General features: G+C 44.2%; 2 protein-coding genes across 2 annotated transcripts in view; one reads left to right on the top strand and one right to left on the bottom strand.

The window, feature by feature from the left end:
- The window catches only part of ASB2 (ankyrin repeat and SOCS box containing 2), a 40796-nt gene extending 26922 nt beyond the window's left edge, over positions 1–13874 (bottom strand). Inside the window, exons 1-4 of the mRNA XM_030558852.1 lie at positions 13607–13874; positions 6102–6366; positions 4292–4384; positions 1761–1927 (exon numbers count right to left, since the gene is read on the bottom strand). Of these exons, the coding sequence (XP_030414712.1) occupies positions 1761–1927; positions 4292–4384; positions 6102–6355 (514 nt within the window). The 5' untranslated portion in view covers positions 6356–6366; positions 13607–13874. The remainder of the gene's footprint in view (positions 1–1760; positions 1928–4291; positions 4385–6101; positions 6367–13606) is intronic.
- The window catches only part of CCDC197 (coiled-coil domain containing 197), a 43815-nt gene continuing 34305 nt past the window's right edge, over positions 10661–20170 (top strand). Inside the window, exon 1 of the mRNA XM_030558853.1 lies at positions 10661–11117. The gene's annotated coding sequence lies outside the window, so the exon portion shown is untranslated. The remainder of the gene's footprint in view (positions 11118–20170) is intronic.

Below are 20170 nucleotides of genomic sequence, written 5' to 3'. Positions count from 1 at the left end.
CAGGGTGACTCAGTGCAGCCCTTGGGCATACTCTGCTGGTGAGGCTCCTGTGAAGTCCCAGCCACAATGTAAAGCTGCCATGCCCCACTGGAAAGCCTGGGGAAGCGTGATGATGATGTCTTCAGCGGAAGGGCAGGCAGAGGATGGGAGTCTGCATGAGGATCAGAAAGGTGCAACCTGTATCTGACAGTGCTGACAGTGCCTTTTATTGGATGACACAGAAATAAACTGGAGGGGTTGGAGCATAAGCCAGTGCACCCCATCGCAGTGCTCCTGCTGACCATGAGTATGCAGCATGCCATTTGCTTTGACATCTTGGAGCACAGTGTTTGGATCCATGTGTTGTGATGCCAAAAATCTGTACACTGCATTTTCTTTTTGGAGGCACTTTAACTCTTCAAAATATTTCAGGGTCCCATCCCCTCCCCGCAAATAAACAAAGTCAAAGTAGGTTGAGAACATCCTGCAGGTTGACTATAAAATAGGTAACAGAATAATAGGTTGGACAGAAAATTAGGTTAAAATGTTAGAAATGTAGGTTGACTATAGCTACTGTAAAAGCAGCAGAGTCCTGTGGCACCTTATAGACTAACAGACTTTTTGGAGCATGAGCTTTCGTGGGTGAATACACATGCATCCAACGAAGTGGGTATTCACCCACGAAAGCTCATGCTCCAATACGTCTGTTAGTCTATAAGGTGCCACAGGATTCTTTGCTGCTTTTACAGATCCAGACTAACACGGCTACCCCTCTGATACTTATAGCTACTGGTGATTCACAAAGCAATTGAGCAACTGCTCTCTAATGGGAACTCGAAACTAAAAGTAAACCAATAGCCCATTATTAACTATTAGCAAACAGAGGCTAGGCCAGATCTTCAGCTGGAGTATATTGGTGTAGCTTCTCTGACTTCTCTGGAGTTACACTGATTTACCCCAGTTGAGGTATAAGGAAGCAGCATGGGCCACAGGGACATGCTGGCTGCCACCAGGGCTGCCCAGGGAGGTGGAGGAGGAGCAAGTGGGGCAATTTGCCCCAGGCCTTAGGCCCCACAGGGGCCCTGCAAGCCGCTCCAGGTTTTCAGTGGCACTTCGGCAGCAGGTCCTTCAGTGCAGCAGAAGACTCGGAGTTCGTGAAGGACTCGCTGCTGAAGTGCTGCTGAAGCCTCGGAGTGCCGCCCGGTGAATACAAGTGCTGCAAGCAGCGGGGTGGGAGGAGGTATGGGAAAGCTGTGATCGGCATCACTTTGGCTGCTCTACTGCCACCGTTTCATTCTTTGGTGGCAATTCGGTAGCAGGTCCTTCCCTCCAAGAGGGACCCGCCGCTGAATTGCCATCGAAGACCCAGCCCTGCCCCAGGCCCCCTGAATCCTCTGGGTGGCCCTGGCTGCTGCTTCCCACAGCTCCCATTGGCCAGGAACAGTGAACCATGTCACTGGAAGCTGCGGGCGGCTGTGCCTGCGGACGGTCAGTGTAAACAAACTGTCTTGCAGCCTGCCAGTGGATTACCCTGATGGGCTGCATGCGCTCCGTGGGCCGCAGGTTGCCCACCACTGATCTAGACCATTATTTTATACCCTAAGAAACCTGGTAATATGTGGAAATAAAGTAGTGTTACAGTGCAATCTTTTAGCAAGAGTATTTATCTGTCTCTGTGTGTATGCCATGAACAGAACATGGGGGTGGTTATATTTTCTTCTTTGTGGCTGATATTTTTAGTTTCTCTTCCATTTGTAATCAGTTGTTTTTATTTTACTAACCTCTTTGCAACACTTTCAGGCAGCCTGCTTGGCCATAATAGGCAGCTTCGTGCAGTGGTAGCCACCCATCCTTGTTAGGTTCGGAAAGGTTCTTCCCTGATTTCATCATATTGAGCAGGGCACTTTCATCTCCTTCCTTGATTGCTTCCACTACAGGATCCAGCTCTCTTTAAAACAATGTTGAAAATCAATTACATTTTGCAGCATTACAGTAAAGCTTTTTACAGCATCAACCAAGAAGGACTGTGAAAGCCTAGGGCCCACTCATGCAAACTAAAATGGCAAGATTTTGGTGGCTCGAGTGCACTGGCTGCAATGGACGTTAGCTCTGTAGTACTATGTGATTCTACTCACACATACTGCTTTCCTCTAAAAGGTAACTCGGGATGTTCAAATCTGTCCAGAAACCTCTTTCCAAAGCTTCTCTCCAAACTCACACCTAACCTGCACCAAACTTTTCTGAGGTTTGAACAAGTTTGTTTAATTGTGTAAAAGAAATGAGCCCAGAAGTAGAAATGCTGAAATACCATGAGAGATTGTTCTTGTGGTATTTCTGGAAAGCAGAAAGTGCTAGGAACCTCACAAGAGAGTCTATTCTGGGAATATAGCTGGTCCAGTTTCTCAGAAGTCAGTGATGTAATTCAGATCAACACCTAAACCTTTGTGTAATGATCTGAACTCACATCCACTGAATTAAGGAGTGGAAGAGAAAAGCTGTCCACCCCAGTGAAACTCCAAACATAACGCAGTAAGGACCAGGTATTAAAAAATGCTCAGCTTCCACTTAGGCACCAAAATATGTGGCCAGATTTTCAGAATGTTGGATGTTGAGTTCCTTCGAAAATCTGTCTGTAGGAATCACAATGGGAGCTGCTGAATGCTGAACAGTTGAGAAAAACTGGTCCTTTTGAAAGGATTTATATGGTATCTGAGCTCTTGAAAATCTACCCCTTAGCTCTTTAGAAAATCCCTAAAGACACCTTCCTGAAACCCCTCACTCAGGTGAGTAGTCTTCATTTCCATGACTAGTTCTTTGAATAATAACTATTGGTGTGAGTAATGGGTTTGCTGGACTAGGCCCTACATGCTCTAGCCAAGCAGACTCCACTGCAGCAGAGAAAGTTTAATGAGTGTCACACTGGAGCCCTTGTGTGACTGGCCTGCAGCACAGCCGGTCAGTATAAAAAAATAACCCCTCTGCTGCTTGGATTCTGTCAGAAACACGACAACTTCTGCAGCGGGAGCAGGGAGGAAGCGGGCAGTTTTTAAAAAAAAATCTGAATCTTGTGAACGGCTCAGAATTGCTACTGCATCTCTAAGGCAGGTAGCAGGCGGCTGAATTCCCACTGCAAGAGCGATTCAGGATGGAGTCTATTCTGAGTAGTCCAGAGCAGGTGGGCAGGAGCACAGACGGTGCAGGAAGCATCTTCTCTTCCCAGCACTCCATTCAGGCCCCCGGCAGAATGATGCTACTGGCTATTTCTGAGTGTATGGGGGTTTGTAAGGGCTTGGCCAGCTTAACTGGGGGTGTGACCAAAGCTCCCACATATACACATACCCAGGCATATTCCTGCTAGCATCCACAAGCAGGTGGGCAGGGTAATGTAAGTTCCCCCTTTCTGCAGTGAGTGCTCAGTGCACTCTCCTTGACACATCCTCGCAGACATTGTGCCTGGGACATGCAGCCACCATGCAGCTGTTCTTCCTCTCCCCAGCACTTTCACAGGAGTATGGGCACAGTTTGGTCCCCTCCCCCTGTTTCATCTTCCCTGTCTGATCTCTCTAGCTAACCTATCCAGCAGTTTCCCCCAACAGTAGCTGTACTCAGCCAAGCACATTTACACTCTTTCAAAAGGAAGAATTCCAGCCTGCAATGGCAGCTTCCCCCTTGGGGTAAGAGCCACAGCCTGCGAAGAGGAACATCATGGCCCCTCTTGAGAGCGTGGGAGAGGACATGTTCCCCTGCATCTAGGAGCCCTGTTCAGTGACCAGATGAGACTCACGCTGTCTGAAGACATTGACCAAGCACACTGACAAGGATCAGGCTTCTTCACTCAGATTTGATGCCCCTTGACGTGTTTATGTTCTTGTTTCCCAGGCTCGACCTCTGAACTTCATACAGATGCAGTTAAAAATAACACCCACCTGATTCAGTTGTGATTGCAACATGGAAGCCAGCATGTATAAATAAACCAGAACACACACATCCCCTTTCCTCTCTCCCCTGCCATCTCAGTGCTGTCTAGGGACCCACAGAAGTCTGCACACATGCAGTAGAGTGCGGGGGTCTGTAGGGCTGAATAGCCCAGGAGTGACTGAGTGTGTGTAGGAGGCTCAGGGGCAGGCAGGGGAGGGCAGGCAGGGTGAAGGAGGGAGGAGATGAATAAGATTCCCTCAGGCAGTTCTGTGCATTCCTCCCAAAACACATAAAGCCACAACTCCCGCCACCCAAAAGCCTCCAGCTGGCTAGGGAGGGCAGACAGACAACAAGGCTAATTTGGAGCAAGACACAGCAAAACGGAGACACTTACACAGGCTGGGGGGTGATGAACAGGCTGCCGTCATACCTTCGTCTGACCCCCCAAGATGACCCCGGAGCTTGGCCTCCGGACTGGGCTGCCAACCTGGCGTAGCGATGGCACGAATGAAATAAAGAGAAATACTCTGAATAGGAGAAGCAGGTCATTTTCGGGCACCTTACTAAAGGCAGGAGCCGAAAGAGACACAGAGAGAGAAGGAGCCTGCAGCTGAATGAGAGCAGATGGCCACGGCTTGCTTTGTGCAGAACTCAGCTGCTCTCTCAGCTCTGGATTATTTTTGGCCCACTAAGGAAGTGTCAGGGGATTTGAATGACCATATAAGACAACACTGAGGTTAAACTCCCCACACTACCCAGGAGGAAGATATGGAGTCAGATGACACTCTTCACCTCAGGGAAAGGAGGATCTGAGAGCAGGCAGATGAGGAAGCCTGGTGAGGTGTTGAAATAAGAATCATTAGCACTGTGCATTCAGAAACTGGCCTCATGCTGGACCTTACCCTACTAAGGCCCTAAGCCAGCTAAAAACCTGGGGCCACAAACCTTCCTGTAGGCTTCCATACCTGCCTAGTAATAGGGTGGGCAGGCTGTGCCCTTGCAGAGCATGGGAGCTCTAAACTGCTGAGCTCAGGCAGAGGTGGGAGAGCACCAATCAGTATGCAAGGCAGCAGATGCTATCCTGTGCTAAAATCAGCAGGTGGCAAGGGACCCTTCAGAGTACAGGGCCAAAGCTGACAGATCTGCCCTTAACCTGACCCATATCAGATCCCCACTTCCGACCCTATGCTAACCAACATGACCAGGCCCCACAACAGATCGCATGTCAGGCGCCATACAGAAGTACCTCCACCAGATCTTGTAATACTACAATAATCACAGTAGGTACAATCCTGGCTCCATTGAAATCAATGGAAATGTTGCCAGGATTTCACTCTGTGTATATATGACACCCATCACTTTGTTTGGGGGCCTGTAATAAATGTGTCATTGTAAGATTACAATTAGAGCTGTCAAAAATACACAAAATATATAAACATTGTTCTTTTGCAAGGTGTGAAATGCACCTTTTATTTTTTGATTATTTGAATTGTTGTAGAATTTTTTTAGTGAACTTTTCCATCTTTTTTGAGAATTTTTCATTTTTAAAAATGAAAATAAAAAATGTTTGCTTTTTAAAATGGCAGGTTCCTATAACCTAGTGGGCTGCTTAGGCATCAGTAATGAGTATGACATTGTGTGGGAAGAGAGGTCTGCCTAGATATGGAGTTACTCTGGTGCACCTGGATGTACATGAGCTCAGAATTTGTGCCTAAGTAAGCAAAAGCAATATGTTTGTGACACTTCAGTAGTGTTTATAGCCATGTGTTTTATATACATAGTTTGGTTCTTTTGTGTGGGGGCAAAAATCAGAACCTTTCCACATTTTTTCATAAAAATCCTGCAAGCCTCACCTGACCAGAACTAACTCAGGAAAGCCCTCTGTTCCCTGCAGAGCAATGAGGCTGCCACCTGAGTGAGGACCCTTTAGGTAAGAAAACGTTGCAGGACTGGTCCAGTGTTTTGTACAGATACACAACTTTTAGCAGACATTCGGGCCCAAGTTCTAATCTAATTGACAATAGTGTCATGCCAGAGTAACGCCGCTGACTCCAGTGGAGCTACCCCAGCAGCAATGAGATCAGAAGCTGACCATTGTAAATTAATTACAAGCTGATCTGTTAAATGAGTTTTCATGCTGTTTTGTAAAACTGTCTAGAAAGCCATCTTTCAATGGGGCTTTGTGAAGACCCCACCTCACTCACCTGTGCCAAGCATTAATCTGGTGTGGTGGATTATGAGAGCAAGGACGCGTCAACGTAGGTGGCTCTCCTGGAGCTGTCATGACTGATTTCTGATGATTCTGGGCAGCTGACTGACCTGAGGGATCCTCTTTCAGGCTCTGTTCTATGGCCAGTTGAATAAGCTCATCTTCACTCATGCTACTGTACAGACTGTACTCCTCATGACCTATTGTTTTTCTTTGGGTGTTTGTTGTGGCCGTAATCTTTGTAGCCATCTTCTGCTTGCCTAGTACCAGGGGATAAGAAGAAACTGTAAAAATCAAAATCTTGAAAATGTGAAGTGACGTTCAACCATCTCGTGTCCAGGATCAGATCTGTATCTTGACTTATACTGACCAGGAGTCCTTAGCATATTTTCAGTCGAGGAGAAAACACATTTTAGCGAATCCACTGGAGGCGACATTTAAACGTAATGGGCCTGATTTCTTTTTTTCTCTTTTAGTCCTCTTATAATAATTGCACCTCGCGGACCCAGCTAATTTATCTCTTGCTAAATGGGAGAAGTTCCAAGTGAGTAAAGCAGACTTTCTTCTGCTTCCTTCAGGTTAGGGCACTTCTGTGCAATAAGATGTAGTGGAAATCCCCCCAAGGGATTAAGAGAACAATGTCCGTTTAAAAATGAATCAGAGACAACATTAAGGCGTCCCCCTCTGTGTTACTGTCCTACTTGTCTTTGCATATTGAAGATGGAAGTTGCTGGGCCAGATCCCCACATGGTGTAAAGCAAGATACCTGTTGATTTCAATGGAGTTAATCTCGTTTACACTGGCTGAGGATCTGGCCTGCCATGCCCTTTTCACCCTTTATGCTGTTAGGTTACTTTCTGTAGTGCACTCAGCTTGAACAGCAAAAAGAGACTAGTCAGTTTCACTTCTGTGTATCTGCTCCCTCTCCTGACAGCAGCACTTTTGCAGGCCCATGTTCTGGTTGGTCACTCACCCTGGCCTGTGCTAAATCCCTGGCTTTTCAGGGTCGGGCAGACACAAGGGCTGATTCTCTGCTTCTCCCCCCCTCCACTTTGTGCACTCATTTACACCTGTGCAAAGAGGGTATAAAAGGCTACCCAGTCGGAACAGCAGTGATTGATGCCTGCTTTGCATTCACTCTCTGCAGGTACAGTATATGAGACTACACAAGGCACCGACTAGTGGAGAATTGGGTTCAAAGAGCCCAAATTCATTTCACATATCCATTTGGATGGGAGCATGCTGTACAGTGTGTCTACTGCCCTGTCTCCTTCCTCCCTCAAATGTGCACTAAACCCCAACATTAAAACCAGCCATGTGTCTCCCATAGGATTTGGAGGAGGGGGAAGAAAGGAGCATGCAGCATGGACATCATTCCTCCTTCTGGCATGAGCAGAGGAGTGAATATGACTCCTAGATAATCACCTCTTTGGGAGAAATAATGAGAGGTTGCATTTAAAAAAAGAAGAAAATCTGAGGGCTTGCAGCAGGTGCCTTGTTGGTTAATCCTTAAAAGCAGGTTGCTACCCTCCCAAGATGCTTAAAAGCAGTTTACAGGGAGTGGAAGAGTCCCAGGGAGGCAGCTCCTTTGAGGAAGTAATGCACAAGGCGGAAAAGCAAACAGCTGGTTAATGCTGCTACTCCAATGGAAATAACTTTGTTACCAATGGGGTTTCTAATAGGGAAACAAGAGCCAGGTGCAACTGTGCCAAAAGAGAGTTTCTGACAGTGGAAAGCTGGTGAGTCCCTATTCCTTGGCCTGAGACTCATTGGTGCAGATCTCCATCAGCTCTGCAGGATCCATGAGGGCCTCTCATTAGGGTTGTTATGTGTCAGTTGTTTAGCCCAACCATTGCGTCTCTTTTTAGGCGCTCTCCTTGCTGTCCGATTGCAACCGACATTTGCCAAGTATTTTGTATGCCACCATAAGCTAAATAACAGGCTAGCTCAAAATTGCTGTGAGGAGTCACATTTGAAAAGCAGGGTCTAACAGAAGAGAACAGCTTGGGTTCTTGGGAGAGATGTCAGGCACTGACAGATCTGTAGCATTTGTACTGCACTAAGCACACTGGAAAATGCCCCCCATCTTGCCCCAGAGTCTCTCTCTCACGCACACTCTTTAGGGAGCCATATAACCTTTTAAAAAAACAACGAGGAGTCCGGTGGCACCTTAAAGACTAACAAATTTGTTAGTCTTTAAGGTGCCACCAGACTCCTCATTGGTTTTGTATACAGACTAACACGGCTTCCCCTCTGATATATAACCTTTTGTTGCTCTAGATCACCATTCATTCCCAATCACTCTAGGTTTCCGTGCCAATATACTAGGACAAGAACTCTGCTCTGCCAGCCCCCTGTGTAACTGTGCACTCTCCATTTTGCAATCTGGATCATTAGACTGCAGCTAGTGGAGAACATAACCCACTGGTAGGGGTTATAGCAAGTACAGATGCATGGAACATGAGCAGCAGTGGTGCATCAGAGCCAAGCACAGAGGCATATCACTATGGGCCCAGGAGCTTAGAGTATCTCATGTTCCAGCTACAATATGTTACCACTGCTCTAAACAACCTTTACAGACCTTGTCTGTAGGGCAGAGGAGACAGCTCTGATGCTCGATTTTACAGTGGTAGATGGATGTGTCAAAGCCCGTGAAGACAGTCTCCATTCATATTTCCATTGAGAGGTAGGATGTTTTCTCTGATTACCATTAAAAAAAATCAGTGAATTGTCTTTGAAGGATTTAAAGAAAATTTAAGAACCTGAGTAAAACCTACAAAAGCAAGGAAATGTGGATTTAAAGACTCACCTTTATTCTCATTTATCCTGCTGTGCAACGTTCCAGAGTAAGACATGTGATTACTGCCTACACTAATCTCAGACTCCAAGCACCACAGAAGCAAAAGAGGGAAAGTTAAGGGTGGAGAGTTACCCTTGACCTTGTATGTATTAGATCATGCTGGGAGTCGTAGTCTGACTATTAAGGGATACAATATGTAAGCTGTACCCCACAACAGTTGTCTAAGTAAAAGGTTGGAGGCTTGAAGTTCTTCAACTCTGTTTTATGCCAGATCTCACAAGGCTGATAATTTGATTATTGTCTTCAGTGATAGCTGGCACGCAGGCAGTGACAGCCTTAGGCCAGTGCTATGACCTCTGTGCATCCAAGGGATCTGTGCCAAGCCACCAAACAGCTGATAGCTCCAGGAACAGAGCCACAGTGGCCCTTCCTCCCTTCTCAGCCACTCTGTTACCTATCCATGCTTTAACATTAGTGCCACAGACAAGCCAAGTACCATGACACAGACCTTCCCCCAATGGCTCACTTTGCTTCTTTGCTGGTTGAACTCTGACATGTTGCTCTGCTGTTTTACATTCCATCATCCATTGTACTTGCCTGGCAGCTAGTGTCTGTGTGCTGTGGATGTATGGAGACCGCATTGTCTGACTGCACATGGCAAAGTAGCTGGATGGCATTTTGTATGATAGAAAGCCTCATACAACCTAGACAGGAAGGTAATTTCTTAGTGTCCCTCTCCCCATTTTTCTTTTGTTTCATCAACTGCAGAGTGTGTAATGGGGGGTATATGGGATCGTGAATTTTGGGATGACTCTTATTTTCTCTCTTAAGCAGTCCCAGCGAGTGCAGAAACAACAGCGTTGGCAGCAGCTCCAACCGCTGACTCATCCTGCAGAGAGAAATGGTGTGGGGCCCAAAATAGAGAGAGGTTTTTTACTAGTAAGTCATGTTTCTCTCATCTAACTCGCAGGACCACGGATGAGGGAGCCAAAGCCAAATTCCTGACTTCTAGAGATTTTCAGACAGGCTTGAAGTAACAGAAAGTCATGACTCTCTGATCTTTATCGATGAGAGTCCAGATTTGATTCTCACTCATTCTCTGCTAATAGGTCTCTATTTTCACACATATCCAGGGCTCTGACAGCAAGGTCACATTTTCACCAGACAACTGCACTCTAAAGCAGACGTGTCATCATAACCAAACAAGTAGGCGCTTTTGATCCTGCGTCATAGACTTGAATTATATTGTCTTTGCTAAACAAATAAATAACAATGAACAATCCCAAAGTAACCACGGCCCAGCTCTAAGTAACTTGACTAGATGCTGGGGCCCTTCAGAGTGGGAGGTGGAGAGGAATCCTTTTTTTCCATTCAGCTCCAGCATAAGGGTTGGAATAGGCTCCATATCATGCCTCTTTTGTGAGAATCATCATAGCATTGGATGTTCCAACCCCAGCCTGCCCCAAATGCTGCCTGTCGCCATCCTGCCCCCAGAGAGTTAGCTCTGGGACAAAGAGTGTGCATGATCTGCTGTGCAGGCATGCTGATCTCCCCATGTAGTGGAATCATGCCAGTTCAGCTGTGTCAGAGGCCTTCTGCGCCCACAGCCTATGGCTCTGCATAACTCCGCTCCGCATAACTCCACTCCGCATAACTCACCCCACTCCACATAACTCCACTCCTCCTCTCTTTTGCTCTCTTATCTTCTTCCTCCCCCTCTGGCTCCCATTGCTCAAACCAGCCCACCCCTTCCATCTGCTGCCCCCTTTGCACCCTTCTCAAGCTCCTGTCTGTGGCCAAGGGTTTCAGGCACAGGTGCCTCAAGTTAGACTACTATTGTCCTTATGTAGGCACCTCAGTGAGTGTCTGGAATTGCAAACCTGACTAACTTTGAGGCATCCCCAGTTCTGAAAATCTTGGCCCATGTGCCTGCTCCAATGGCATGCCTTATGCTTAGAACCATCTCCTTGTTTTGTGCCCCAGCAAATGACCACCTGCATCCAAATCTTGCCTGGACACACACTTCTCCTGAGAACTAATTAAGCAAGAATGCACCAAAGATAGAAAACAAAACTGCTCCATTTTGAGACTGGGCAACAGGTGTATTGTGTAGCTGAACTAAGTCTGCTGAGGCAAGAAGCATGCCTTCCTCTCTCTTTGTACAGACCGGAGCACCCGGCCAATCTGCAGTCTACTGCTGCACAAGAGCTGGTAAGTTACTGTTCCCTCTCCCAATGCTTTTCTGATATGTAGCTGAGCTGCCTTAATTTAGTGGTGAGCTACCAAAATGACTTTATGAATGCCCCCTGGATTAAAATGCTATAAACTGAATATTCCCCATCCACTGCAAGGGAAATTAGTGCCATCAAAACTCTCTGTGACTAAGAATGGTTGAACCAGTTTAGTTAAAGTAAGAATCAGCTCAAATCATCTCCTCATATTGAAAATGAACCTTGCGTGTAGGTTTAATCATACTGGTTTAACTGTTAAAATGACTGCATTTTATTTGGATTTGAACTTCTGAATGTCCCCTGAATTCCCAGGCAATAGTGGCAATCTCACAAGAGCCTGTTTTCACACAGTTAGACTGAACCTATTGTGCCTGATAGGATCAGAACCTAAACATTGAGGCATTTTGCCCATCACTATTCATTACCAAACCCTTTGCCTCTGTTCTGAATTGCTGTGTTACTGATCTTTTCTTACACTGTACTATTTTGCTGACTGTGCTATAATTTAATATCTCGGGCTAACAAGATCCTCCTGGGTTTGAATTCACAGCCATCGCCACATAGGGTCTGCTCCTGCACTTTCAGCACAGGCAAAGCTCCCCCTTGCTAAGTATTCTTCTTTTTATTGGATTGACTAGTGAAAGTTTGCCTAAGTAATACATAGAAGAGCAGACCCATAATGTACATGGATGTGTTAAGTGAATGCAGAGATAAAAGGACATGGTAAGGAATGAAGTGCTAACATTGTAGGCCAGGTCATGACTTCCTTCCTCGCATTAGTGAGCAGTTCCATATGAGTAGTCCCACTGAAATCAAGGTTGCTACTCATGTGAGTAACGCTCATCAATGTGAGTAAAGACTCACCATCTGCCTCTGGTAAAACCCATGGACATTTGTCATTATTATTATAGGACTGTACGCTCTTTGTAGCAGAGACCTCCTTTTTGTCGTGTGTGTGTGTAGTGGCTGGTAAAACGGGGCCCTGAGAACTGAGTGGGTCCTCTAGCCACTACCCAATGCAAATCAATAATATTAGTATAGGGAATCAAAAATTGGTCCTTAACTTCTTGAACCACAGTTCAGTACAATTAGTGACTAAATATGACAATTTAAATGAAACAACAGGTCACCTCTGAACGCACCTCCCATAAAACATAATGTATCCAGACTGCCAGTCCCTGTTCAAAAGACTCAGGGAAGCAACACTGCAGCTTACTGTTAGAGAAGGTGATAGTAGGTCAAGGATAATGAAGAGGTCATTAAAGAAGCAGTGCTCAACGTGTAGGTGGATACAGAACTTCAGTTTCTATGGTTTATGCTTCATTAAACAGCATTGACCACACCGACAACAACAAAATTAAGAGACTCCAAATGAAAAAGAGTTAAGTGGGATTTCCTTCATTTACTATTTCTTTTTCCCTTTGTTTTTAAGGCCCCAATTCAGCAAACACTTCCATACATACTTAACTTTACATATGAAGTTAACAGGATTGCTCAGATGTGCATAGTTGCGTATGTGCTTCAGTCTTTTGCAGGGCCGAGGCCATCACTTGTGCCTTTAGGTCTTCATGTTTTGGGCCAGATCCTCACATGGCGTTAAAGTCTATGGAGCTATACTGATTTACCCAGTGGAGGATCTGGCTTATTTTTTTTATTTTGGGGGGTAAGTTGCCAGTCAAACCTCTACAATTTCCCATGTAAATTATGGCAGTTTACTACTAAGAATATCATGGGCTTTTTAAACAATGAAAAGATTTAACATTTGAAAACATTCAGAATTACCATGTTTAGAGAGAAAACAAATAATGTAGGTCAGCAGCAGCAGCAGCAGCCAAATATATTTTTGCAATAATGGTTGATGCAAGCCGGTCAAGTTATAGCACAATGCTGAATAAAGCAACTATAGGCTTCCAGATGGAACTTTCCAAGTAAACAAATCCATTCCAGCCCCAGCTGTCAGAACATGTCTAACTTTTTATGAAGTAAGATTGGCACATCTCACAATGCCAGCAAATCATGATTCTGCACAAACTCTTTGATGCAAAGGGTTTATTTCTTACCGAAATGGATCCATCAGTACAGAGTTAACTGCAATATCAACTTCAAAGATATAAATAAAGGGAACCATTTGCTAATATCATTTTGCTAGTTTACTCTATACGTGGTACACTGCATGCACTTTACGGTACCTTAAATATGTCATAACAGCAGCAGCAACTCTTTTTCCATGTGCCTTAGAGACAAGACATGCAAACATTCCAAGTGCACATTCTCTGTGTAAAGGAAAAGTAAATAAACCATGCCACTATGACTCTTTCCTACCATTTCCAAATTAAATTTAACTGACAAGCATTTTTTAAAAAGTCTTGGTCAGTTTACAAAATATTATAGGAGTATTTTCACAAACCGTAACAAATTAATAGATTCTGCATAAGATAAGTAAATTTAAAGCATGCATAGTTGCATTACCTGATGGTTTCTGAAACAAAACAATAATGCTGCAAAGAGTTCTCTCCTTGGGTAAGTCTCAGTACATAAAATCTCCGTTAGTATTCATCTCTTGCCTTTCCTTGGGTTCGCTGATCTACTGCAGGGCAGCTTTGAAATGCTCTCACTTTGAAGCCTGTAGTTTATTTCTGGATCACCCCATGATCAACGATTACCAGCCAAAATATAAGTTGTTCTGAATCTCAGATTTCCTGCTTGAAGATGCACTGGAGAAACTTTTACCCATCCTAAAGTTCTTCTTTGTTGCTTTAATTTGTAAAATGTCACTTCATCAAGCATCCTGTAGCTAAATGACACAAGGTTGACCTTTCTATTACATCATTATTTATTGTCCTTGACAAGTAGACCATATATGGATATGTTTCTGAAACTTAAAGGAAAAAAAGAAATTGCAGTGTATTTTTGATATAAACTATGTGGTCCTGGAGGGTTTCATTTATTTTTGGGGAAAGCTGCAGGCAGATTTTCTACTGTACCTGCTTTTGCTGCAGCTGCTGCAAACAGAACAGGGCAAACATGACAGTGGGTGCTTGCTGAGGTTTTATAGCGGTTAACGTATTTTAAGACTACTAGAATTTATGGAGCCCAAGTCTCTAGAACTTCCAATATATTACAAAAGCACTTGTGAAACAATTCCACGCAGTATTCCATAAACATTTACTATAGAGAAAGAACTGCTCTAAATAGCATGTGAACATGAAGGAAAGCCCCATCTCCTAGACAGCTTAAGGCCAGTGTATGTGCCATGGTGGCCATACACCTCATGATGGCCTTTAGAGCAAGTTGCTCTGAAGCAGATAATATTGATCCAGGTGAGTCTAAAAGAAGAGCAGATGGACTGAAAACAACTTGGCATGGGTGACAGGGTGATCTGCCCCTTTAAGGCCTGGGAAACCTAAGGCCAGTCAGTCTCATTCAGTTAGCCCCACTCTGCCACTCCTGGGTAGGATGTGGGCCTTGAAAGGAAGAAAGCTCACCAGTTGGAGGCTGACTAGGGAGGAGTGGAGAATGAATGCTCCTACTTGAGGGATGGCTGAAGAAGAGATCCAGAGGTGAGCAGGGACTCTTTTCACTGGAAGACCTGAGGCAAAACAGGTATGGCTGTTAGGTTTCTTCTGGCAAGGGCCTGGGGAAGGAGCCTAAGTGAGCCTAGGGCCAGAGACCATTGAGAGGGCCTAGGGTTTACCTGGGCCCCTTGTGGACCCCTCCAGCTATGGAGGGAAAAGACTGTTCACAGACCCCACTGAGAGGGCCGTACAGGACCCTGGCAGTCAAGGGGAAGAAGGAATGCTTTGTGTCCTGATACAGAGGAGGAAGAAATATTTGGAGGCCTGAGTGTAAGGCCTGGGAACATTTGTACCTCAGAAGAGGTGGGACTAAATATGATTAATCAGAGGCCTACGTCACTGAAGTAGCCTGGAAGGCATTGATAGTTGAGTGGAGCTGTAGAAGACCAACAGGAAACTGAGGTAAAGGTGTCACAATGCCCCACTATGTTACAAAGGGCTGCTCTAGGACAGTGGGTTGTGTAACAGCATGTGTAAATGAATTAACTTTGATAGGTTGGCTGGAAGAAGAAAAATACCACTTGCCTGACTCCAAGGACAGTAACTAATCATTTGCCCAGAAGATGCCCAACTGCAATGACTGTGGAGAAAAGGCATGCTATGAAATCAGCTGATACTGACACTCCTTCTCCTAGCACTTACCATGTTGGTTCCACTAGTGAAATGGAGGGCAGGCTCATGTGGGTGGCCCTTTCCTCCATTTGTCAACATCTTGTTGAGCCTCAGCCTGGTGGCAGAGCACAAATACCCATCATGCTGATGCACAGCAAGGTGGCCTTAGAAGGAGCCACCCTAGTAAAATTGCCTCATCTATCCGGTTACTTTCAGTCCTCCTGATCTTCTTTTAGATGCTTTCTGCATCAGAGTTACCACTTCTTTGTTCTTTCTCCTTGACCATCTTGCTCAGGTGTGACACGGATGGCCATCACATCATGCATCTTCCCTCTAAGCTGCTGTCGGTGAATGTTCTGTCCTTCATGACTGTGTGATGTTAGGAGAATTATTTTTTCAGTCCACATTTAAGGTATGCTGGCAGTCAAAGGAGCAATTGCTGCAGTGACACCCTGGGGTGTGAACCTTGCACACCTTTGACAATCATCTCAGCAATCCCATCTCCACTTTTAAATGTAACCTAAAACCTTTTCTGAGTCGGTTTTATTAATAACCACTGTTCATTTAACATGTAGAGCCTTGTCCCTTCTTTTTCTTTACCCTTATAAGACTGTCCTGCTGCTTGTTTCTCAGGCTCTAACCCTGCCATCAGATCTACTTGGCTATGTGGAGTCCCACTGAGTTCAATGAAACTATTCATGCACTTAGTCAAGCTCGTGCCTAAGCGCTTGGCTGAGTTGGGGCCAGAGTGCTCAGTACCTTTCAGGATGGAGCAGTTAATTAGAAAATGGCATTGAGGCCAGATTCTGGTCCCAAGGTCCATACAAGGAAAGGACATTCCATGTGCCAGTGTCTTCTTTCTGCAGAAACAGGGCATGCATAGTATGCAGGGATGCACTGTGTGTCCTGGGATCTGCGAGGGATGAGGCAGTGGAAAGGGGGATAGAGGTGGAGCAAGGCAGAGTGGGACATGTATCATCCCCCATCAGAACTGTGCTGCCTTGGAATGCAGAAAGGATGACCCACAACGGATACAGAGCTGGTGCAGAGGTACAAGGCTCTCAACAGCTGGTTGTGAACTGCCTCTGATTCCCTTTGATCCATACAGATCCCAGGGGACCTGTGGAACTTGTCGGCCAATGGCACTATTGGAAAGAACACTTAGCCTCCTCCCAGGGCAGTGGGACTCACAGCTCCATTGCCCAAGAGACGGGCTAAAACTGGCAGCTGTTAGAACTTTCTGAGAGAATCAACTTGCAGAACAGTGGCAGGAACAATGGCTTTGAAAATGTGTCTAATAGTATGTAAGAATGTAGGTTATTTTTTAATGTAGCATTTAGGTCTTCCTGTTAGGCTCCATTGACCAGCATACATTGAGTAATACAATTTTGCTGCAGTTTGTCAGCAGTGACCTTTCCTGCTATCACTCGAACCACCCTGTACACAAAATAGGAGTCCTCATTTTGCATCCTGGATAAATATTCATAAATGAAAGAACTCTGCAGTCTGTGCAGATATTCACAGTTGTATAAAGGGTATTTACTTTCCTTAAAAGCATCCACTACAGTTGATTGCTGAGGGCAGGATACTGGAGTATGTGGACCATTGTTTGATCTGGTATGGTAGTTCCTGACAGTTTTCCTATAATGAAGCAGGAGATCTGGGTCCTATTCCCAGATACCATTGACCCTCTTTGAAGCCTTGTGCAGCCACTTAAGTTATCTATGCCTCAGTTTCTCCACTTACAAAATGGAAATAATGGCTGTTACTTACCTCATCAGGGTATTGAGGGCTCAGTCCTGACACCTCACTAATGTGAAGCCAATAGGACTATTTACCTGAGGAAAAACTGTTTTTGTATCCTTGGAAGAAGCTCCTTTGGAAGTTCGAAGTATTAGTTGCTGAAGTACGAATGTACAGAAATACATTTTATTTATTTTTCAATAAAGCAAAGCTGTAAGTCTGCTACAACACATTCAAAGCATAGTAATAATCATGATTGTAGAAAATGTGTTAATACTTTTCCCAAAGACACATCCAGTTGTGCATCTTAATTTAATACTTAATTCCAAGAGATTACAAAATGTCACCAGGAAAACTAAATACATAAAGCGATGTCATTTTCTGGGAATGCTTGATGCAGACTCGGATGCTGCACATTAATATCTCTTTGTTTTCTCTTTACACAGAAAAACAATATCATAAGCCAGCTCATGCTGGCTATGGGAAGTGGATTAGGGTCTAATGAATGGGGTGCATAAAGGGGAAGCTGAGTTTGAGGAAAGAGGAAGAGAGGAGACCCTGTGAAAACTTGGTAAATAAAAAAAAGCAGGTTCCTTTTCTTACTTCCTCAAAAGTAGTCAGCAGTAGTTTCTAAATGCCACTTTAACCTTTGCTTCAACTTTAGATTTGCTTGCAAGCTTGACTTCCCCTTGTTTTAACTAATCAGCTCTTCAGTTCCCTTAGGCCTTGTTTCTCATCAGGATCCACTATTGTGGTTGCAGCTAAGACTGGTGTAGAAACCAAATTTGTGTGTGCAAGCCAGTGAAACTGAAAAGCATTTTTTTCAACTGATTCTATGTACAAAGTCAGCAAATAGAAATATTTTTGCTGTCTTATGATTAGAAATCTTCATGCGCAAATGAGTATGAACACATCATGTACGTTATCCTTTCAGTAGTGGAATGGTATTAATGGTGCCTAAACTCTGCTACACTCAAGAGTTTGGATCAGGTGAATTCGGGCACCATCGAGAAAGCAAGAACGTTATTGAATAGATGCAACAGACTAATTGTCCCTGATGGATACTGTAATTCCAACAGGCAACGTAACCATTTCATTTCAGCTGGCCTTCAGACATGGTAGTTCTCTAGCAAATGCAGAAAGTGGGAGCTGAAAAGTCACAGGAAATATGAGATGCAAGAAAATCCAGATAATAGGATCTCTTACATTATGCATTTGCAGAGCCGCTGTGTAATTAGGTTTTCTGCCTGACCTGAATTTCTTATGGAAAATTTAGTCACAGCATTTACTACAATACCTTCTCATTCATAGTCCACGATGACATTTTATTGGTTACCTGGAGTGTGTTCATGGGTAACATGGAGCTCTTCTTTGGCTTAGTCTTTAGGTGCAGTGCATTATGGGTGTCATTCATTGAGGAAAATGTGTAATACATGCATTCTCATATTTTACAGTCATCTTTATCAAAATCTGGTGCCAATTCCTGCTCCCGTTGATGTCAATGTCACAACTCCCATTGGTTTCAATGGGGAGCGGGATTCCACTATTGATTGATATTTGGTGTGGCTGCAGTATTTCACTACCATCACACTCTCAAAGATAACCAGCAAACTCCAATGCATTTCTCCTACCCCACACTCACCCACCAACCCTGATCTCTTCCAAAGAAAAAGCAAATGATTTTCAATAGACCTACATTTTGTTTTAGATGCCTTTTTATTTTATACCATCTGGCAAATACCTGCCTTCTATTTGATTCCTCAGCACTTACACACCTTGGAGATAGTAGCACCAAGGGGAACAACAAATATATAAGCTCTTCAGCACCATTTTAGCTGCTTACTGACTCAGGCTGGACCTGACAGCCAATAAACCTTGGAGGAACCTGCAGTTATTACAGTCTCAGCCTCTCTCTGCAAATATCATCATAAGGTCAAGTACACAGACACAAAATGAGAAGGGACTAAAGTACAGGAGGATATGTAATCATAATACACAGTGAACAAAACCGCCATGGCTACGTAAACAAAGACATGTTCCTTTGACGTGGGTAAACATCACCTTTCCACGATCCTTTGTTGGGGAAATTATCATTTATATTTTATAATGAGATTGAGCAGGAGTTCTACTGAAAGGTTTGTTCTTTTTCTTGACCTTTCAGAAACAGAAGAAAATAGATCTCCTTTGCTGCAGACCCATTATTAGAGGGAAGGATGAGGGAAAGAATGACAATATGTTCCACATCATTCTACTACATACAGTGAACGTAATGGCCAAAGCCCCTGTTTCTGAATCTCTGCCCTAATGGAGATATCCTGCAGAATGTGACAGAGAATGATTTTTCGATCGAATTTTTAAACCAGTCTACAGAAAGTTAGTAGGAATGTGCTTCTCTATTAAACTCCATAGGCTAGTTTAAAAACTGACAGAAATGGTATCAGTCTACATTTTATAGTTTGTTGAGCTATTTCTATGGTACCTTTAGAATTTCTATAGGACTCTGGTTTGCTCTCTATTAATTTTTATAGGACGTTTCTTTAAAGGCATAAGGCAGCGGACTCTGCAGAGTCAGTTTTCTGAAGTCCTGAGAACCAAAATGTAGAGGTACCTTTGATCTTATAAGAAGATATTTATATCTACCTGGAGGCAGGTCAGAAAGTGATCCTTTCAGTAGTCTTTTAAACTCAACCTGTAGAATTTAATAGAGAATCACACCTGTGGTATATTGAAAACTGTTGGAATTGTAAGCTATCACTTTAAGAGTGTGGGCCAGTTCTCCATTGTGAAAGTGAAGCGTGTAATCCGGGTCTCTCAGTCAGGAAAGAGCCAGTTCAGAAAAAGGTGGGTTGAACTTTGCCTTTCCGCTTTAAAGAGCAGCCTGCTTTGTCTCTCTCTATTTTTGGTTACTGTGTGTTATTGTTCTGGATTTTAAGAAATGAATTAGTTTTACATTGCAACCTTGAAGCAAGAGTATTTGATGTTATTTACCTTCTCTGTTTATAGGCCATGAGTATAACAATACCTTTGCTCTAGAATTCTATAGACTAGTTTTAAAAATCCTACATAAAGCTCATTCTTTAGGGCTGTGATTTGGAAGTATTGT

The sequence above is a fragment of the Gopherus evgoodei genome, chromosome 4 (assembly GCF_007399415.2).
Source record: "Gopherus evgoodei ecotype Sinaloan lineage chromosome 4, rGopEvg1_v1.p, whole genome shotgun sequence".
Classification (NCBI taxonomy): domain Eukaryota; kingdom Metazoa; phylum Chordata; order Testudines; family Testudinidae; genus Gopherus; species Gopherus evgoodei.
Note: the sequence above shows the minus strand (reverse complement) of the source record. Positions and strands in the feature narration are given on the sequence as shown.